General features: G+C 41.3%; 4 protein-coding genes across 14 annotated transcripts in view; 2 read left to right on the forward strand and 2 right to left on the reverse strand.

Annotated features, from left to right (window-relative positions):
- Positions 1-20,915, reverse strand: part of LOC124341273 (probable endochitinase) — a 168,064-nt gene that overhangs the window by 3,325 nt on the left and 143,824 nt on the right. The window lies entirely within an intron of this gene.
- On the forward strand, positions 1,528-10,586 carry LOC124340890 (EF-hand calcium-binding domain-containing protein 4B-like). 3 transcript variants are annotated; one of them, XM_046793662.1, is made up of 14 exons: positions 1,528-2,143; positions 2,775-2,886; positions 2,968-3,124; positions 3,202-3,373; positions 3,484-3,549; positions 3,649-3,822; positions 3,924-4,077; positions 4,759-5,027; positions 5,957-6,501; positions 6,922-7,002; positions 7,565-7,698; positions 7,826-7,950; positions 8,176-8,349; positions 10,286-10,586. In XM_046793662.1, the coding sequence occupies exons 1-14, from the start codon at positions 2,045-2,047 to the stop codon at positions 10,484-10,486; spliced, it is 2,463 nt and encodes an 820-aa protein (XP_046649618.1). In that variant the 5' UTR covers positions 1,528-2,044; the 3' UTR covers positions 10,487-10,586. The 3 variants fall into 3 exon arrangements, with proteins under 3 accessions (XP_046649618.1, XP_046649619.1, XP_046649620.1); XM_046793663.1 differs by having other exon boundaries at positions 7,565-7,686; XM_046793664.1 differs by lacking the exons at positions 1,528-2,143; positions 2,775-2,886 and having other exon boundaries at positions 3,041-3,124; positions 3,209-3,373.
- Positions 10,450-19,585, forward strand: LOC124341081 (synaptotagmin-15-like). Of its 3 annotated transcripts, none has more exons than XM_046794006.1 (11): positions 10,450-10,539; positions 12,763-13,103; positions 13,197-13,311; positions 13,716-13,935; positions 14,701-14,794; positions 15,354-15,485; positions 18,312-18,443; positions 18,554-18,648; positions 18,733-18,836; positions 18,911-18,977; positions 19,057-19,585. In XM_046794006.1, exons 1-11 carry the CDS (start codon positions 10,500-10,502, stop codon positions 19,121-19,123), a joined length of 1,407 nt encoding a protein of 468 aa, XP_046649962.1. In that variant the 5' UTR covers positions 10,450-10,499; the 3' UTR covers positions 19,124-19,585. The 3 variants fall into 3 exon arrangements, with proteins under 3 accessions (XP_046649962.1, XP_046649963.1, XP_046649960.1); XM_046794007.1 differs by lacking the exon at positions 10,450-10,539 and adding an exon at positions 11,353-11,683; XM_046794004.1 differs by lacking the exon at positions 10,450-10,539 and adding an exon at positions 11,354-11,683 and having other exon boundaries at positions 12,763-13,087.
- Positions 19,570-20,915, reverse strand: part of LOC124340828 (dual 3',5'-cyclic-AMP and -GMP phosphodiesterase 11-like) — a 38,330-nt gene continuing 36,984 nt past the window's right edge. For all 6 annotated transcript variants that reach the window (XM_046793538.1, XM_046793541.1, XM_046793536.1 and 3 more), the window contains one exon: positions 19,570-20,821. In XM_046793538.1, the coding sequence (XP_046649494.1) occupies positions 20,603-20,821 (219 nt within the window). In that variant the 3' untranslated portion in view covers positions 19,570-20,602. The remainder of the gene's footprint in view (positions 20,822-20,915) is intronic.

Raw genomic sequence — 20,915 nt, forward strand, 5'->3', positions numbered from 1 at the left:
CCCTATTTTTTATGCCTAGAAAAGTGGCGCACAAAGTATCGGATCACTCCGACGCCGGTCGTGTTGTCTTATGGCGCAAATGGGCTTTTCATATTGCTTTTTATATATTTAATTTTTAAGAAGGAATTTTTATATTCAAACCCTATTTACATTTCCCTTTTATAAATTAACTGTAAGATTTCCATTATGATCGGAACCATTTCTGAATTTTCCCAGATTTATTAATTTCCCCAGTTGCTAAAATAAGAGACTACAGAAGAGTTCATTTAGGGTTTGCAACCTCTATCGCCAGCCGTAGGCCGGAAAATTAGTGTCGTTTCTATACACCACTGGCGCTCTGCTTCCTTTTTTACTTAAGGGGCGTATAGAAACGACACTAAAGGGAAATGTAAATAGGGTTTGAATATAAAAATTCCTTCTTAAAAATTAAATATATAAAAAGCAATATAAAAATTCCTTCTTAAAAATTAAATATATAAAAAGCAATATGAAAAGCCCATTTGCGCCATAAGACAACACGGCCGGCGTCGGAGTGATCCGATACTTTGTGCGCCACTTTTCTAGGCATAAAAAATAGGGGAAAAAATCTGAAAAAAATTCAGACAATAGAAAAGACGTAAAATGACATAAATCCCAAGTTTGGTGAATTTATGTCATTTTTTCGATTTTTGCCACCCGAAAAACCCATATGAAAAATACACGCCGCCTTATGGAACGGCGCGGGGTGATCCCATACTTATGGAGGGGACTGTATACTGGGCAGATTTCCCACGAAAAAAATCTATTACGGGCAGATGATTAAGCTAAAGAAAAGCGAATAGACAAAACATTCCGACTTTACGCTAGACTAAAGTTCCCCGGATTTGAACGGGGCTCAGGTTACTCGTCAAAGAGAATAAGAATTGTTGCCGATAACACAATTAAATGTTTGGTGATTTATGAGTATGGAACTCACAACAATCTTCTTCGTTCGTCGTGATTATACCGCTACGCCATTAAATATTGATGAAACATAAGGTAAAGCTAAACCTCGTTTTGCGTAAGTTTGGGACATTCGCAACACGGACGTCCAACTTCCCAATCGAATTTCTCGATAAATGAACAACAGAATTTAGTTAAGTTTTTTATTTTGTAAATAGTATGTTATACCTTTTAGATTAAACTAATAAGTTCATAAGATTTTCAAAATCACATTTTTGTGCTGTTGAACAGTTTTGAAACACGATCGAAATTGTTTAGCAGACTGAAAAACTTTTTGACAGCTCAATATTTTGATTTTTTAAATCAGAATATCTTAATATTTTTCTATTGCACCATACTTAGTGTCTTAAGCAATTCGATTCAGAAAAAAATTCTGCGTCGAATGAAATAATTAGTTTTTAAAAATAAGTCTGTCCCAATTAGCATTTTTTGTCCCATGATTACACGTTTTGTCCCATAATTCGCATTTCGTCGATACACGTAAATGCCATAAGAAAGTCTATTAGGAAAAACGCTGTCCCAGTTCGCTGTTTTACCCTATACGTAGTTTAGTGGCTAAACTTGTACGAACCGATGAGCAGTTCAATTCACCAGAAAATTTCATTTCTAATGTGTATTACCGTTAATCGTGTTCTGATGACTAATAATTATCACATCAGCTTTCCTTTTAATTACTACTCCGGTCTGCAAACAATGTTTTGGAATTCTGAGCGGCTATACCGCTACAACCCGGTTTCAGGGTTGACACAAGTGCGTCCCTCAGTGGAAATTTTTCTAGACACACGTGAGAATGCAGTGCAATAATACATATATAGTAAAAGGCAGCCTGTGATAAAACATGAAAGTCAATACCACTTGTGGCAGCTGTTATAACAAGACCTAGTGTACATTATAGGATTGGACCTATATTCCTGCAGCTCAGAACAAGTGAAATGTGGAAAAGTGGAACGTTTCAGTTGTCAGCTGACTTCAATAACTGAACGCGATCTATTTTCTCCCTTGCATCTATTTTTCAGTTCAACATTTGTGGATTACGAAACGCCATCATCAAGGAAAAGCAGGAATGGCCGAAGAGGTGGCCGATTTGAGAATAAGGGCTCAACATCTTTTCGCCATATGCGATAAGGAAGAGAAAGGTTTCGTCACGAAACGAGACATGCAGGTTTGGAAAACGTTGCAAAATATTTTTAGAATTTTATTTTGAGCAAATGTTAGCTGCTGAAGTCAAAGCTTGCTACATTCTCGGTTTCACAATCTATATGTTTGCGATGACCGCTTCCATCCTGGAATAACGGTAAAATATATGTATATCTGCCTTTTTTTTTTATTCCCTAGGGCACTGCAAACAAAGTCAGATTGACATTTGAAATTAAACTTATATAAAGATATCATAGCGTGATGAGGAAAATCACCAAATATAGGCGGCCTGTAACTATATATAATAAGGGCTCGGTTGCGCAGCGGTCTGGAAATAAGTGTCTGAAATCGCAACACAATCAGTTGTCCCGTTATGTGGTTTCGTTGTGTGATCACGCGATATCGCAAAGTTCAACGTGTTTTTTTTACTGGTTATTTTAGAATGGCAAATTCTAAATTTTTAATATTATTGCATAATAATAACCATGTACGTCTTTTGATTACCCAAAATCTAAATTAAATTCCTCTTCGCCGTACTTTCCGTTATACTCTTTCCGGAATTTGACGGATAGTATATATGACAAACTTCTGTACACACAATGAAACTTTAGTTAGGTGAAATGTACCGTAACAAACTTTTCAAATTTTTTCTTTAGAGAATGCAGCACGAAATGATGTTGGAACCGGAACAATTAGAATTGGTATTCGACTCGTTAGATGCCGACGGAAATGGATACCTTACCTTTGACGAATTTATTCAAGGATTCGGTAAAGTAAAAATAATAATTAAAAATAGCCCATAGCCTTCCTAATGGGAAATAATGGAATTGTTCCTGATTGGAAACAAAGGTATTTACATGGAAAACGATTCATCCGAAGTCAAGGCAGAAGATTCAAGTGCTGCTCTGGAAGTGGTAAATAGAACTTCCGACGGCGACGAATTAGAAGACGACGACAACTTTATGCAACTTTTAGAGAATCTTGGTGGCCAAAACGTTTTTCAAGAGTGAGCTTACATTTAAAAAAAAAAGACTTCCAAGAAATCAGTCGGTGACTCATTTCGGAACGTTTGTCTTTTTTAAGCGAGAAGTCTGTCAAGGTGCTGTGGGACCACTTCCGCCAAGAATCTCCAGATGCCGGATTTCAATTTGAAAAGTTCCTTTCCAACATCTCAGACAGCATCCACACCAAGGAGAAAGAGAAAGTGAACATGGAGGTATTCATCAGAAACCAACACGAGACGCGCGAAGAAGAAGTTAGTAAAAATATTCGTTTATTGCAACATTAAAGAGCCTAAGGGACTAACACAGAACAAACACGGAAAAATCTAATCTTGGGCATGTTTGTCTCAATCGTTTTTGACAGATGAAGCGCCTCTACGAGGAGATGGAGCGTCAAATTGAAGAAGAAAAGGAGCTCGTCATTCGGATGGTGGGTGACATAAAAGAGGAGAGCCGTTGGAGCCACGAGAGGCTTGGAACGTGAGATCGTGTCGTGTCAACCATTGTTTGTTTGTGTTTTCGAACGCAGGAGAGGATGAAGGAGTCTCAACTTCGCAATGAAATGAGAGAAGAAATCGCGCAAAAGGATCTACTACTGACGCAACTCCAAACCCGGGCGAAAGAGTTACAAGAGACACTCAGCCGAGTCCAAGAAAATGAAACTACTAGCAAGCACGACGTAGCACTCCTACTGAAAGAAAAGGTACAGTGATTTTACAGGCTATATAACATCGATATAGAAGAAAATTATTCGGATATGGCCATAATTATTTCCTCTGATGCCATTTTTTGTTGTTGTTATAGAGAATGTTGGAAAGCAAATTGGAAATTCAAACGAGTACCGCTGAAGAATTACGATCGGCTCTTGAGAAGCTGCGTCGGGAGAGTGTCAACGAACGACGACAGAGGGCCATGTCTGCGTTTAATGTGGCCGAAAATATCGCCGTCGAACGTGAAGGTGCGAAAAAAATTCTATCACGCCATTGTTAACTGTATTATTTAAAAAAAAAGACGTTATCAAGTTATGTTAGTCATTCCCAGTCGCAATCGATTCCTCACGACTACAAACTGATATAATACCCTCTTTTCTCTATCGATCCTTCGCTTCCTTGAGATTAGATTCTGATGATTTTCAGGCTTTAATTTGGTTTTGAATCAAGTCGCGTTATAACAGAAATTTAAATTCGGCCTAAGTCTATTCTTTGAGACCAGTAGTGTCCGCAACAGGAAACATCTAAAATGAGGCAGATCAAAAACGTCTTTTCTCTGTATTATATTCTCCCCCTTCGACTTTGGCTAAGAGTTCCATATCGATCCCGCGGCTTTGCGCAGCAAAGATGCGTCTGCAAGGAACAACATGGAAAGAAAGAATTCGGCGTGCTAATGACAAAGTCCAATTACTACAGAACTATTGACAGGACAGGTCAGATTGCACCTAAAGTCAATCCCCGTAATAGAAAAAGTTTACACGGCCAGCGTAATGATCACGCGATATCACACGAATTGTGCGTCTGTTGCTTTTTATTTGATTTACTTACGGTCTACTTCCAATATTTAATTAGGCTATCTTTAATGTCATCGTCGTTCGTTTTAACATTTGTAAAAAAAAATCTGGCATTTCTTTTTGTAATGCTAAAAGGTTTGGTGGAACAATTGTCTTTGCTTCGTTCAATCAACACTCGGTTGACAGATGAGAATGACCTGCGCGATTATGGGGCTGGCAGCTTCGACAGCACCGATGAACCGGCCAGCATTTTCCGGGAAATGGAGGAAGCCTCAGCAGCGCTCATCTCCAAGTCAAACAATCAACTCCATTTTTTTCCGGATCTGATAAACGAAGAATTCGAAGATACGGATAGTGTCGACGTCATCTTTGATTTAAACCTGCCCAATCAATCAGACAACACGGTAAACAATTAGTCAATCAATCAAAGTATTAATTTAGAAGTTGCAATCCGATGTTAATTTGCCAGGAAATCGTAAGCATACAGATAATTTATCTTATGTAAATGTTTCCAGACAAAAGTTGGTCTTGTCGCAGTCTTATTTGAAGACATGTTGTTGATGACAGAACAGAATAAGGTGCGCCAAAACACGGCATGCGTCACCTTCGATACACCTGCATAAAATGGAATGCGAGTACTAGGTTTCCCTCTTTTCTGTGCACATTTGTTTGATTAGTTCCCAAGGCGAGGCGAGCACTCGTCCGCGAACACACAGACAAGAAAGAGCGAGTTCTAATTAGATAATATAAAGCAAATATGTGTATAAAGAGAGTCTATATAGCTGTAGATAGAATTTCCTATTCTTTTATACTTTTGTTCCAGTTGCAAAAGTCTTTCAGCTTTTTTTTTGCGCTCTCTTGTCGCCATTGGTTACCGACGCAGCCAGATGCAACAATGCCTTTCTGTTTCGGAGGCACCCCTTTCTTTCTTCTTAACATATATACGTGTCCCAGACTAAGTTGAGATAAAGGCGCAACAGTTCGTCTCGGTAAAGTATACACAAATTGAAACTTGAAAGTTCTGCCGCTAAGCAAATCCCCTAACCCATGCATGGCGCAACGAGTTTTTAGTTGGAAAAAGTTTTCTTTTCCATAAGTTCTCATCGCGAGTAACTCAGCTGGAAAAAAAAATGGGTAAACATTCCTCGAATATGCGATCGACAAAAAATTTTACAAGAATTCCAGAACCCTTGGGAATCGTTTGGGATAGTGGGGAGAATAAGTGACGCATTTCGAATAAAAGGCCAAAAACCAGCCGTGCATTACTGCTATACTAATTTATCTATTTTACTACATTGCACGGACACTCTTGGTGGTGGTTTTCTTTCAACAGAGCATTCAACGTCAAAAGACGGCACCGAAGAAAAGCGCTAGCTTGTTTGACGAACTCGCTAGTGCTCTGAATCTGGAATCGCCGTCTTCGTTCGATCGACCCGAGTCGGGTCTATTCGACGGACAGCTGGATCCGGAAAACAGTTTTCGTGAAAGTCTAATTGAAGAGTTGGATGACACGAATGGCTTTAGCCCTTCGTCTAAACCAGTTTCGTGCTTGAATCGGTTTTCAGCTCAAAGAAACGGCCACATAACTGGCAAATCGCAGCAACGTCTTCAGGAAGAAACACTATCAACGAAATTGTCAGTTGAATGGCCGCCCGAAGAATCTCCGCCTGCTCCCCCTATGAGAGAAGAGCCTAAACATAGTGTTACGTGGTCGACGAACGTAATTCCCCCGTTAACAGAAACGAATGCTAATAGCACAAGCACATTTGAAACCAGCTTACCACATTTTCAGTTCCAAAACAGCTTCATCTCGTACAACAACTCCCTGATCGGATACCACAACGGCCAATGGATTAACCGAGTTCAGTTGCGAAAGAGGTTCGTGAGCTTTTCAAAATATACTAAAGATCCGTTGATAGTAGACCCCATTGTATAAGCACTATATATGGCTACATTAGATTAAACAGCTTTATCCTAGTCTTAAGAAGCTGCACATTTTCTCAAAGGACGTGAAAGGTAATACATCCAAAGAGGATTTGGTATAGAGACGAGCATGATTTTTTGGTTGCCAAGTTTCCTGCGAACAGTAAAGGTCAAGTAGCAGCCAGGAAGGTTTACATGAACATTAACCATACGTAGCTGCTTGTTGCCCAGAGTTTCGTAAGACTTGTTCTATTTTAGGATATATATGGGCTATATTATGTTGGAAATAATCACTGCTCTTCTAGTAATAACGTACCGGCGTATTATTTATTAATTCGATTTACTTTAGGCATTTTTTTTGTGCAATATTTATAGCGAACCTGTTACTCCATCGGTCGTCTTCAAGATCATCGTTTTGGGCGAAAGTGGCGTTGGCAAAACTTCGTTTATTCGCAGGTAACAATACTTCCTTGCTGCCGGATAATCAACACCAATTCCCTTAGTGTCCTGTTTAGGGCTTAAACCCCGTACCCCCCGATTTTTTTTTAATTTCTTCTTGGCCGAATCAGCAGTATATAGAGGGCTATAAATTAAATCTTATTGCATAAACAAAACAAAATAATTATCAGGTACACTTTTGTTTAACCGTCTCCTCTTTCTTTCAGTTATATCATTCGTTCCCGTGTGTTTCTTTAGTCGCCTTTCATGAGTCACGGCCCAATTTGGTATAACAAAGAAAAGTGCATTATCCCCTTTCGTTTCTATTTTTGGATACAGGTAAGGGGGGGGGGGGGAAAGTATCATGCGATCAAGTTGTGCGTAAGAAAGAAGAGAGAATAGGCAAGAGGCGAAAGAGGTCGAAAATAGGATCAATCAATGGCCTGCAGGAAGTTGGCCTATCTGACGTATTACGGGACTTCCATTTGGGAGTGGCCCAGAAACTACTAACCCAATGCGAAAATGACAACTTTAGTTGGCTCATACTTGGCTGTCTTTTGTGTTGTGTCATTTTCGACAGGTTCTGTTGCGACGACTACGTCGAACCACGAGCATCGACGGTCGGGATCGATTTGAGCATACGCTGTTTACCCATCGGAGATGACAACCAGTACTGCGCACTTCAGTTCTGGGATACTGCAGGCAAACGCAACAGTTAAATCATGAACATGAACTCTCGGTCGTATTAAAACGACGAGGGAAATAATAATGTCATATCCATCAAAAAATTTATTCCGTACCTTTGGAACCCCCCGTTTTTTTGTTGCCATATATTTTACAGGCCAAGAGAAATATCGCAGCATAAGCCGGCAGTATCTGCGCAAAGCTGATGGCGTCCTTATCATGTACGATGTGACGTCGGCGATATCGTTTCTCCATGTGCGCTACTGGGTCGACTGTGTCAAAGTAAGAAACGATTTTGTTTTAAATTCCCATATGAGGTGTCGTTTTTTGTTATGCGGTTGTCGAGGTTATCACGTTACTGGGTGCGGAAGGCGACGGGACGGAATGGAAAGGGGACCACTATGCGATGACGACTCACATTATAAACTGCTGCAGAGTTCTCACACGCTATAAGGGTCGGTTTTCAAGTATATCTCGCCGTTGCTTGGTTTCGACGTCATATTGCAGGAGGTGGTTGGCGAGGACGTCGTTTGCGTGCTGGTGGGAAACAAAACAGATCTACTGGAAGACAGAGCGGACCAGGAGTCGACGGTGGAACACGAAGAGGATCGACAAATGACCGTAACATTAACCCGCCATCCCCATCGTGTGCTAACAACGGACGCAATGAAGCTCGCCCAAGTACTGTATCAGTATTACAACTTCTTACTTATAGCGTTATGATTAGTTTGGTCGATGCCGGATAAAATATTGATTGGCAATTACCCTGCAGATATTCCTATAGACTTAATTTCAAGGGGTTGTCAACTCTATTACCCCTCAGATTTTTGGATAGTTTTGAGGGATGTTTCCAACGTTGGAAACCAAGGAAAACTTGAAAAAAGGTTAAAAGGGTAGGGCCATTATTTGACTTGGGAGAAACGGCAGGAAAGTTAGGAAAGGGGAGATATTTGGAAAACCCACGGAACATTTGCAATTTTTCTATTAGAAAAACTGGAAAAAGGGCGGATCAGGGGTAAAAACCAAGAAAGAGTCAGTAGCAAAACTAGCGCAAGTAGTATCCTGCATGGAAACTTTGACAGCCGCTAGGGGTTCTACGCAGGATACTCGTAAGAACCACCTAGCGGCTGTCCCAGTTTTCATGCAAGAACTTCAGGCAACGCAAAAGTAGCCATATTCAAATTTCGCGCGGACATCGATAGTGAAATCTGACAACGTTTTCGACGTAAAAAAGGGGGGAGTAAGGAAAGAAAATGTGGTAAAAAGTGGGGTATTATCTTGTAATATTTCCAGTTTTTCCAAATTTTCCAATTTTTCTAATGGAAAAGGGGGAAAAAGGTATAAGAATAAGAAATGGACATAGAAAAATTGGAAATTTGTGGACGAAGGTTAGAGAGGGAACAGTACGGAAATTTAACAAGAATACCGCGCTGTTTTGGTTACTTCACTGTGCGTGGTAATAACAATTTTCTAGAAAAATTAGAGTTGACAACCCCTCGCTTAATTTGCTCCCCGACCGAGAGCGGAAACCTTTTTAATCAGTTCGAATTTGATTGGAAAATCATTTGGCTGAAAACGCTCGTCACTAAGTTCAATATAGAGCTCACGCACGCTGCTGGCAGAGACAAGAGCAGCTTATGAAATCGTACTTTTCGTAACCAGCTCCAATCAGGCGATCCTTGAGTGCTTCTCTAATTTAGGCTGCCAGATTGGTTCTCGTGTCTTTTCGGTCTGCGTTTTACTGCGTTGAGGATTTATTTACTCAGATAAAACCTATTACTGATATGTGGCTCATGCGTGTACCACCGCTGTCAACACCACTTCTCCACTTGATTAAGATAGCGCCAGCGTTTCCTTTGTTTTTTAGTTTGTTTTTTCCCCTCACTATCTTATGTAGCACCGTAACGAGATTTTAATTAGTTATTAGGATAGAGCGAATATTAGAATTTGACGATTTCTCTACTCACAATAAGTTTCGCGAATACTCTTGTATGACTACTTATGTGTAAGTTGAAACAATCTATGTGGTTTATGTTATTGCTCTTGAACTTGGAGGGAATCAATAATGATTAAAGTTCGTTCGTTCAACTCAGTTAAGTTCACTACGGTAACCGCTATGCTGATAGTTGCATAAAAGGATATATTCCAGGTAACCAAACTGTAATGTCGTTCACGTGTTACATTCAACGAATGCTGTTCGATTTACGCACTACAGCGTCAGACACACTGACGTCGCGTTGACGTCAACAACGTCGTAACTAGATCACGGTACTGTTTTGCTATTAAATACATTTTGATGTTGAGTTTGTAGACAAAAAACGTGAAAACAAATGGAAAGGTTGAAAACATTAATGCAATTCGCAGCCACTGATGCGAACAGCGGTGTTGGAGATTGTCAACCTGCGCGTTGCCCTGGTAGAACCTTGACGTCAAACAACTACCAAATTAACCGTTAACATTTACTTGAAAAAAAAATGAAAACGACATTTAAGTCGAACCATAGTGATCATCTCGCCTAGCATCGTATTCACTGCGCGTCTATAAAATGCATTTTTATGTTTTATTTCATTTTTATTTTAATCCTGTTTTTTTAACTCTTTTTCTTCTTATATAACAGAGCGTGGGATTGGAGTTCTTCGAGACAAGCGCCAAGACGGGTTATATGATCCAACAAACGATTGTCACCATGGCGGCCAAACTACAAGTCCGGGAGAAAGTCGCTATCGAAAAAATAGCCTTGCACGTCGAATCGATGGAGACGGAGACAACAGCGACGGTGGCCAAAGACAAAAAAGCAAAGAAATGCTGTCGTTCGTGAATAGGAGTTGACGATGGCAAGGCGTCGTGGCAAAGCTCTGTTTTATCAGCCGTGTAATTGGATAACTTGCATAAATTATAATGATGTTATGTCGCTTAAACTCTGTCGTTCACCTACGTTCTGTACGCTTGTATTTGTGAAAATTGTCAAGTGCAAATTGGCGGAAAATTCGCATCGCTAGACAACAACCTTCGTTGTTATCAGGTTTAGCTCACGTTTAAAGTGTATATATAGCTGAAATTATTTCACCAAGGTTTCTAGCTGCAAGATTTCAAGTAGATTAGTTTTGCGCTGACATAAAGGTCAAATTTCTAAAGTACGCACATACGTCGAACAAGACCACCGACCACTTATTGAGCGAGTGAAACTTTTGCACGAAACGTGAGACATCTCAATTTAATTAATTCTCTTTTTTTTTCAAATGTTTCTACCGTACCATTTGTAACTCGTCCCCCTGGGCGACTTTTCGTCATCAAAACGGTGACTTATTGCGCAGTTGTTTTGAAGACCTGTGGATTCTCGTCAGTATATTTAAATTGTCGGTCTCGAGAACAAAGTACTTGTGAAGCCCTTTCAAAATGAGTCAAGTTCATCGCGCTGTGAGTGTTTCCTTGAAACGTACAAGAGAACAAAAGTGAAAAGCAGCTAATAACCAGAGTACGCGTACACACAGACTCTCAACAACCACAATTGAAACGTAAAACAGTTGCTGCTGTGGTGCAGCACAGTCTTCAGATTCTTGATTGAACAAAGGAATAGGGCACATATATGAGCGTGGATAGCTGTGTGGTTGAGGTCGGCGACGATCTCCGCTCACCCAGGCAACGCAAAACTTGGGGCGGGTAGGGCAGAAGAATCAACGGGTGATGCCGCAAACAGGTGGCGTGATGTGCGCATGTCTCGTGATGTCAGCAGGTAGCACAGAGAGTGTGCTAGGTTATAGGGTGACGCAAAAATAAAAGTGCCGAGAATCTTGGAAAACAAAATCGCTCACGCTCCAGGTTGAGGTGCAGTCGCTTCCCAACTTCGCTCAATTACGCTCGTTCTTATTTCGCTCCTCCTTGGCTAAAAGGTGCAGGACTAAAAAGACACGCCAGACTCCGAAGAATCGCTCAGCCATCCAAGTGCAGTGCTGACAGCCATGGCAAAGTCCCTCGGCACGCAAAAATATGAGCAACGAGTCATTCTGCCTGTCGGGTAAGTACTAGACTCTATTCTACTGCGCTATTGTATAATCGTTCGTCATCAAATACCCATTTTCGGATAGACCGGCTTGTCTTTTCTTGCTAGAGTGCAATTTCCTAGATGACGGACACGATAATAATTGATGACATTGTTTCTATGACTGCTGGACTGTTAAGCTGTTCCTTTCAGTCAATGATGCACGCGCACTAAGTCTTATTGGGAGCCGCCCGTTGTGCACTTCCCAGGACACGCTATAAGCTGTTTCTTTTTTTTGTTCCTCATCTTCTTGTATTCTCATTTTATTCTTGTCTCGACTATACGGTGAACGATTTCCCACCCCTCCGGGGGAACTGAAAAATTGCGATTTGCGTCCTGGAGAAGTCGATTCGGGGATAATTTGTTCCGCGGTTGCCGTTGCAACGTCTGAGTCTTTCTGGTTGGTCGTCGAGTTCTTAAGATGCTTTTTGATACTCTCAAGTCCTCTACGGTATATATATTTCCATCTAAATCAATTTCCCTTCTCTTTTCCATTATATATGAGACATCTTTTGATGTCGTCTTTCTACCAGAAGCTGCTAGCAGCATCTCGGCAATCGATCCTGGAGGTTTCTTTACCGACCGCCCCTTTTTAAGAGCTTATAATGATTTTTGTTCACTCGCTACATTTTTGTGTTTTCGCTGATAGCAACAAAAAAGGGACAGAAAGTCTCGCTCAAAGGACACAATCCGTCTCATTAGCTGCTGATAATCGTTTTCTTTTTTTTTCTCCCCGAGAATAATGCGGGACACACTCCTATAGTAAAGTCGTTTCGTTCGTTTTTCAGTGTGCTGAGCATTTATTTTATTTTGTTCTTTCTCTCAGCTGAGAACTGAGATATATCTGTCTCTGAGGCTAGGACTTCACGCACTTCAATTGACTAACGCTCCTTGATGTCTTGATGTCTTTTGTCTCTGTTGCGCCTGACGGCGTCGAGAGAGCAGTAGCTAGTACATAGTCTAATGTTTTCGGCAACTCTTCATCTTGGAGTCATTTGCAGTGGAAACAACGCAGATGCACTCCAATGTAAACGATACCTTACTGACTTTTATAGATCGAAAGAGATTGAATTCACCGTGCCACCAGGAGCTTTCTCTTTTACGCCGCCTCGAGCTCGACGTGGTAACCAGACGTTGGATATCCCGACAAAGAACGGGCCGTCCCTGTCACCGAGCGACGCCCATACTGGGAACAACCTTGGGAACAACGTCCGTCAAAGACGTTTCTCGACGGCGTTGCTTTTCCCCGGCCGAGTTGACGGTACCTCCTCGCCTCTTCTTTCACCTTCCATCCTTCTCCACTGCTCGGCTCCGTCGTCGCCCATTCCCAACTACTCGCCGTCGCCGTCTCATTCGCCCTGTCTCTCGCCGCTGCCGTCGGTACACACTGGCATTCGTATTCATTTTTCATTTTTTTTTTCTTTTTTGGTTAATCGGCCCTCATCAAAAAGTCCTTATTTCCTTTTTCCTGTTCTCGGTATGTTGACAGCTTTTCAATTTCTTCCGGGAAAGAAGTCCAAGTCCAGCGCGATCACGTACACCATCACCTGCGAAGGAAGTGTCACCTCCGACTACCTCGAGCCGCAATTCTCCCGTTTTGTCAGGTAAATGCTGCGACTGAATAACAGGGTGGATAACGTCGATCAAAGAATTGGAATCGTTGTAAAATAAAAAAAGAAATATGTCGGTCAATGTGGCCATTGTGTGCAGAGCCAAACTGCTAGATACAAGTAGTCTGCCATTCCAAAGTCTGTTTGTCAAGAGTGATTGCATCGTCGTGTTTGCCATAGAGAAAACGGGAAGGGCACCTCTCACAGACAAAGAAAAGCTACTCCGCCAGCATACAAGAAATACCAAACAACAAAACATAGGAGGGCATGAGCCTATTGATCGACAGTAGACCGAGAGTAGTCCTTCTATAGAGTACGGCAATAATACGTAACTTTGGGTGTGGTCTCTGGCGGGCAGACTATAGCCTAGGTAGCTAATAACTATCCATTGTTTACAGGTGTCACGTCCAACATCGGCTCTATAAATCCGGATCTGTACAAGAATCCGCTGATTCCCGAAGAAGATACAAGCAACTACCCAGAAGGTCACCTGGGACGCTTCTGGTTCAGCATTAATTACGACTTGGAGCAGGAGAAACTCCTGATCAATCTCATCCGCATTCACAACTTGCCGAGCCGCGATAAAGACTCGACCACAGCGTGCGATCCTCTTGTCAGGTATTCCTTGCGTGTCGTGATTCGGTCCCGCCTCGCTGTCCGTGATATAAGGGCGTTACATTATTGAAAATGGCGGCCCACCGGCAAGGGCGGGCGGACGATTTTTTGTTTTCTGTGAGAACTGATAAGGAATCCTCAGTATTAAAAAATCTAATTGTATTAGTACATCATTACTCTTATCTCTTTGTATAGATTTATTTGTTAACTGTTTAACTCGCTGGCATTAGTATTGAAATTATCGAATCACTTTAGCAAACATGCCCTTGGCTATTGCTGTTTAGTAATAAGGATAGCGATCAGCTGTTCTGACATCTGATCGTTCTCAGTTTCTTCTTTGTGGTTCTGGCTGTCAGAGTTAAGTTCTGAATTCTCATCTGCTCGTATTCTTGGAAGTTCTCGTATGTGTGTGAGCACGGGTAATACTTTTACTTTAACAATTAGTGATATTAAAAATACCTTCTTTTGTGAACACAACTCCTGGGAGCTCCTGGTGCGTTTGTCACGACATCAGATGATGATGCCCATAAACCTAGTTTGATTACTTTTAGGGCCATATCACAATGCCATGTTTATTACTCTTTGCCAAAACAGGGAAAGTTTGTTTTCCCATGTTTTATTACTGGAGTTGATAATGAGGCATGTCTCTTTTTCCTTATCAATACCAGCAGTCTAAACATGGCAAGGTTTTGCTGTCACATTCAATATTGATTTCAGATACTTTATTACTTCATTTGCATGATGGATTTCTACGTTTCGTTTTGACAGAGTGGCGTTACTGCCGGGCGAACGACGGTACCATCAGTCGAGTATTCAGCGGAAAACATGCAACCCAGTTTTTAACGAAGTCTTCGGTTTCTGCGTAAGCTCTATAACCTACACACCCTAATAATCAATATCATTGCATCAATTTTTCAACTACTTAAATATTCTGAAAACAATAAGCATTTGCGGGAATGAAATTACCATTTCTTTCCTTCTTTTTTTAAATAACGATCAACCGGAATAACGTAAATGAGAAATGGAGAAAATAAAAATAATAATATTATGTATTACGTAGTAGCTATATATATATTTTTAAAAAGTAGAGAATAAGAAAAACAGGGTCGATACCAAGACCCCGTGGGGAATAGGGCCATCGTTTCTTAGTAGACTCAAGTCTGTCTTCCCCTCAGCGGCTTTTACCGATCCTTTTTCAATATCTTTATTTTATCAATCAAGGGGATTCTTTGGAGGGGGGGGGGGGTACTGAGATGATTCGCAGTCTTTTTGTGTTCCATCATTGGCAAGTATAATTTGACAGTCAATCGATAAAGGGAGACACAAAATAATACTGTATGTTTATTCTGCCATCGACTTCTTTTGAATGCTAGCGTCGCACTGGCTTGGTTATTTGATGAAATTGTTTTATTTTTTAACAGGTGTCACACAAAGAGCTCCAGGAACAAACCGTCAAGTTCACCGTCATCGACAACGGGCGACTTCGTAAGAGGCAAATTATCGGTCACTTGCTCTGCTCGTTGAAAAACATTTCGATCGAAGACGGCAAACAGGTACCGTAAATAAACATTTCCCTGTAAGATACAAACAGCCCATTAGGCTATATAGATACTGAAAGATGGATGGAATTGCATCCCCGTTTTCCTCCTTTTCTTTTCTACCTTCGTTATTCGGGTGGCCTGTTGCTGCGCAGTCTTTTTCTCCGGCGCTGGTCTCCATCGTTACCGAAGCCTGTTTGCCATGAGTAAATCTGGGGATTCCGAGCTTGGTGATAGTATGAAAAAGGAAAACTGTGCAACAACACACTTTCGTGTTTTTCTTCTTCGTTTCAAACAGTCGGCAGGGTTCCCGCTATATATAGAATAGATTTGTATCCAGTATTTTGTTTTCAGCGTGTCTCGGTTCGATTCCAATCCAACGATTCCAACACAGTAACGGAAGGATGGATGGAATTGCTTGTTGATTGGATTAGAAACAAAAAAAAGGGCAAAGCAAAAGGGCAAACGAACGTCTGACTCAGTTGGTTCGAGTTCCGTAATTAAGTTTACCCTTTTTCAGCGAGAAGAAAACGCGCTCGTCTTATTTCGTATCGTGATTTCTTTTTCTTGTGCACTAGTTTGTCTTTCATCTTCTGTCTAATTGAAGACTCCCTGGAAGGCTCGATATTAAGGCGTAACCCCCTTGTCTGTTTTTCTCTTTTCTTTTTTGCCGGTTGATTTCATTTGCAATTTGACAACAGCCGAGCTTTTTGTCTGACGTACTGTCTGGCAGTGGCTGTAAAACGACAATAAGGAAATTTGACGTGAGCTTGTGAGACAGATCGGGACGACGACAAGTCAAGGCTCGCTTAGCCTTTTAAAGGGATGGATCAAGAATATAAAGCTAATAACAGATAGAGTCGACGCTAGCGTTTATTGCTTTGTTGCCTCTATATAATTCAACGAGCACGGGCGAGCGTGAAGAACAAATAGGAGTTATTGCCCCGACCGGCGCAGCAGTCCAGCTTGACATCTAATACCAGGCCAAAGAAACTCCGCCGTTTTTTACATGCGCTAGTTCTTCGACGGCCCTCTTCTTTATTATTTAGGAAACCGCAATATTGAGAGACTAACTGGGAGATAGCCGCAGTTTTTTTTTGTGGTTGACAGCAAATAAGAAGACAAACTGCGACAGGCTGACACGGTGAAACCTTGCAAAGTACGCAGAGTTGATCAGTTTGGCCAAACTTGAGCCCATAGCTATACTATATTGCAGCCTATACTGGTAGAGACTTGTTTTTTTTCCAACATGTGTACAGCAACCGTGGTCGTATGGATTGATAGTCTTAACGCGACTTTTCTTTATACTCGCAACCGGATTAGAAGCTTACCAGAATATCTCTTGTGCCACTTTTACTTTTCGATAAAGAAACAATAATAACATTTCCCTTGGGGGGGTCGCGGCATTTTGGGCAATATCGAACGGAGTATATTGGTGTGTTAGACTTCTTGAACTTGCAATTAAACTCTCTCGATGTTTAACGACGCCGAGATGAGGCGATAACGGTACCGGCACTCAATTTCCTTATTAGAGCACACACAGCTACTAACAAGAAGTTCCCCTGGCAGTCTGGCTTTTTAATGCATCCATTTAGTACGTCTAAATATATATCGGAAAAGTTTTTGCCCCTCTCGTTTTCGTACACGATGTTTCTTCGCAACAATTGGGATACAGGTGCTAGCACCTCGCTGCGGTAATAATGCTGCAAAGGCAACACAAATTGTTGGGATACGTTATTGGTTAGGCGAAAATCCTTTTTGGAGGCTAATAATCTACATTGGTTTGGGTAGAGTTACTCCTAACAATGAGGTTTGTATGCAGCAGAGAGAGAGTAACTTTCTTTTCTATAAATACACAATAAGGCGAGGTTTTCTGGGAAACGTATAGACAGCTGGAAAGGAATACACCTGGGAGGAAGCGATTTAAAGTGATGTCTCCGGGCATACGTAGTATCGCGGGCGTCGGCTCAGGACACTGTTTTTTTTTTTTTTTCCGATTTAAGTTTCTGCTCCAAACCCTTTACGGGATTGAACAACAACCTTTATCGTTGCCGGGTTACCTACTGTTAAGAACAGATCACCGAGCACAGGGGGACATCGTCACTGACGTGGAGACGGCGATGCCATAGGGCGGCGGCAGTTGCCAAGTACCGCCGACCGATCGAATCTTCATCTTCCACTGACTACCATTTGCAAATAGAAATCAAGTGGAGAGGCAGAGAGTAAGCAATCGCTCGCCTGGATATAAATGGAAATGCCCTGAGCCTTCAGGGTGTAGTAGGGAGACCTTCATTTTCAGCTAGACGGGAGCGCGGACGGGAGTTCAAACGCGCATTAACGACTATAGCGCAGCTATTCGCGCCTGTGTCAGTGAAGCTTCAAGCCCAACGGTGCCCTTTAAATAACGATCCGTGTTATCTATCCGAAGATGTGCAAATATTGTTCAGTTAGTAGACGCACCTTATTCAGCCAGCCAATCACTTAACATGGAGTCCTCTTACTTACCTGGAAATATAGAGCCCCCAGGTTAAAGAGTAGTGACAATATGCCAGTCATACGTTAGAGCACTGTGCTCCAGGGACACGATCGTTACCTGGATAATTCATCTGCTTCCTTAGTCACGAGGGCGGCGTCAGGCGGTGTTCATTAAACGCGGGACCAGCAGTCGAGAGCGGACCATCTTTGCAGGATATCATGTCCTATAATCGATTCATTGATCGTACGGATGACCTTTTCTGCTCGGGAGGGATGAGAGCTGTGACAACGGCAACTTGTATTTGTGCAAACTGCTTAAGACATGTATTTAATGAAGGTATTATTTAATTTTGTTTTTATGTATAGCAAATAATTACTCAAGACATCACTAAAGATCCGTCGGTCGTTGGATCACCGGGTGAAATGCACCTTTCACTTTGTTACCATCCGTCCGCTGACCGCTTCACGGTGACCGTCTTGCAGGCCCGAAACATCAGGGTAAATCGAATCAGGGCGATGCTTTTACAAGAGCAATATGTCTCTATTTCTTTCTTTTAAAAAACACAGAATTTCTTTGACGCTATTGATTGGATTTTTGAATCATTTAGGCTCCGAATACGGCCACGCCGGACAGCTACGTCCGACTGACATTGTTTAACCAAACGCGTGCCGTCAAGACGAAGCGGACGGGTATCATCCGACGGTATTAATCTTATAATTAAAAAATTTTAATAACTCACTAATTACCAAGAATCTCAATAATGATTTCTTTTTTATTACATAAAAGCTCGGCAGATCCTTGTTATAACGAGAGTTTTCATTTTCGGCTAGAGACCGCCAATGTTGACACTACCAATATAGTTTTGGCCATTCACCAGCCCGACAACAAAGGTAATTTGAGTTAAATGATTATTTCGTCAATATTGCACTTACTTGGGTCCTGTTTTGTTTCCTCGAATCGGCAGATCGCATTCTGGGTCGCTTGGTACTCGGCTCGTTCATGTTTGCCCGTGGACGTGGAATGGCTCACTGGTGAGTGATTCATCTTCAGTCCACTCGCACATATACATCACAGCGAAGTTTCCCCATTCTCATGTGGATTTGTTTTCAGGAACGATATGTTTGCTCGACCCAGGGAACACGTTCAACTTTGGCATCCTCTACCTGATCTCAACTGACAGCCGGAAAATAATGGCTCCTAGTCCGTTGATTGACTATGCTTTCCTTGCCGACCTACTTTAACACGAGAAAGAAAAAGTACAGATAGCGCTGTCGGTGTTGATATTCTTCTATATTCGTAACAGAAAATTTAAATTACTTCTCAACTTAAAAATGTTTTCCTATTTCTTATATACATATATTTGTATCTCCGCGAATGGGCCCGATGAATATTCCTTTTGAAATTCTGGTCATCAATCTTCCCGAATTCTTATTCATTTTTGCATGAATCCATTCACTAACGCCCGTTGTTCCCCGTTAATAACTTTGACATTTTCTAATGCAAGTTGTTTAAAAACACCAGTATTTATACAGTACTCCGAGAAGATATTAATTTTCATAAAATCAGTCACTTTATTGACCGAATCTGATCTGAAGAAATAAATCGGATGAACTATCTCCCTGATTGGGGATTTTAAAAACGTTGTACTTGGCAATTCCATTCCATCATCGGTATGTAACAAATCATCATTAAGGAGACCGGATGGGGAGGGAGGAGGGGTAGGGGCGACAATATGCGCAAATGATCTAGGCATTCATTTGTTTTTGCTTTTTCTCAAACGGGGCACGAAAAAAAAACGGAAAATGTCGTGAGACAAATCTGACACCATATGCTGACACATTTGTGTTGATTCATAAATACGAGACCGGGGGGGAAGGTATATGATAGACTGATAGTTAATAAAGGGGATGAGGTGGGAATGCGGAGAGAGGAAGAGAAAAAAAAGGAGACAGAAAAGGTTGGTGATGTGCAGCATATGAGATGTGACACATAGAAGACTGTCATAATTTTTCAAACAGGATTTTATGTAGACCATCATTTGTTTCCTGTACTTGTGAGGGGGATTGTTTTCAAATATAATACATGCATTACAATAGGAATTAAGAACGCGCATAGACAAATGAAACGAACACGAAAAATAAATCAAAACAAAATTGGGAATACGAGCAAATAAGGAACGTCACGTCCGTTTTTTTTTTGTTTTTTGCCAGCCATAGGTTTGCAGTCACAAATCGGATATGACTCGACTTGTGACTCACTTCATTATTTTCTTTTAATTGATATATATATATAGACCTTTAAAATTTTTTTGTTTGCGCCATAGTACCATATACCATCATCTGCCCTTCTCCAGTGAAAGGGAAACAACAACAGAGGGAAGAAAAAACGTTACTGAAACAGTCCATCACTTATTCCGTCTTGTGGTTGACGAAGAAGTATCATTTGTGCCAGCCGGTAGAGATACAGTACGTATATGTACATTTGACTCGGCGAGTATGCGGAACGCTTTCATCCCAATACCCGTTGTGCCAGTGATGATCGATTGTTTGTTTGTTTTGTTTGTTATTTTTTTTTACAAGTCTTTTAAAGGAGAGAGGTTCTCTTTTCTTCTTTTTTTTTGGCAGCAAGTCATTGTCAGTTGTTGGTTTCTTTTCCATTAAGCCTCGACGGGACTAATCTGGCCATTCACTTGCGGAGACGGCTGTTGCGGCTGTGAGTGCTGATGCTCCAGTTTTCTTTTTTGCTCGGGGATGTCGTCTTCCTTCTGATCCTCCAAACGCTGATTGTAGGAATCAGCCAGCGACTGCCAAGTCTTTCGATTGGCCTGGACTCCGTCCAGCAGAGGAGTTAGTTTTTCATTAACCGAGGAAAATGCCTGGAAAAATCAATGGAAGATAAATGAATGTCAAAGGTCTCAAAGGAGAACTCTAGCTCTATTTGAAGATGTAAGGGCGAATCAAGTCTCATTA

Source organism: Daphnia pulicaria, chromosome 5, assembly GCF_021234035.1.
Source record: "Daphnia pulicaria isolate SC F1-1A chromosome 5, SC_F0-13Bv2, whole genome shotgun sequence".
Lineage (NCBI taxonomy): Eukaryota > Metazoa > Arthropoda > Branchiopoda > Diplostraca > Daphniidae > Daphnia > Daphnia pulicaria.

What these genes read in the sequence shown, in the direction of transcription:
- LOC124340890 (XM_046793662.1), top strand. Translation starts at nt 2,045, where the DNA reads ATGGCCGAAGAGGTGGCCGATTTGAGAATAAGGGCTCAACATCTTTTC. An exon ending in CCAATCAATCAGACAACACG is followed by an intron (nt 5,028 to 5,956) that starts GTAAACAATTAG and finishes TTCTTTCAACAG; the next exon opens with AGCATTCAACGTCAAAAGAC. An exon ending in ACTGGGTCGACTGTGTCAAA is followed by an intron (nt 7,951 to 8,175) that starts GTAAGAAACGAT and finishes GTCATATTGCAG; the next exon opens with GAGGTGGTTGGCGAGGACGT.
- LOC124341081 (XM_046794006.1), top strand. Translation starts at nt 10,500, where the DNA reads ATGGCAAGGCGTCGTGGCAAAGCTCTGTTTTATCAGCCGT. An exon ending in CAATTCTCCCGTTTTGTCAG is followed by an intron (nt 13,312 to 13,715) that starts GTAAATGCTGCG and finishes CATTGTTTACAG; the next exon opens with GTGTCACGTCCAACATCGGC. An exon ending in TCACCAGCCCGACAACAAAG is followed by an intron (nt 18,837 to 18,910) that starts GTAATTTGAGTT and finishes TCGAATCGGCAG; the next exon opens with ATCGCATTCTGGGTCGCTTG.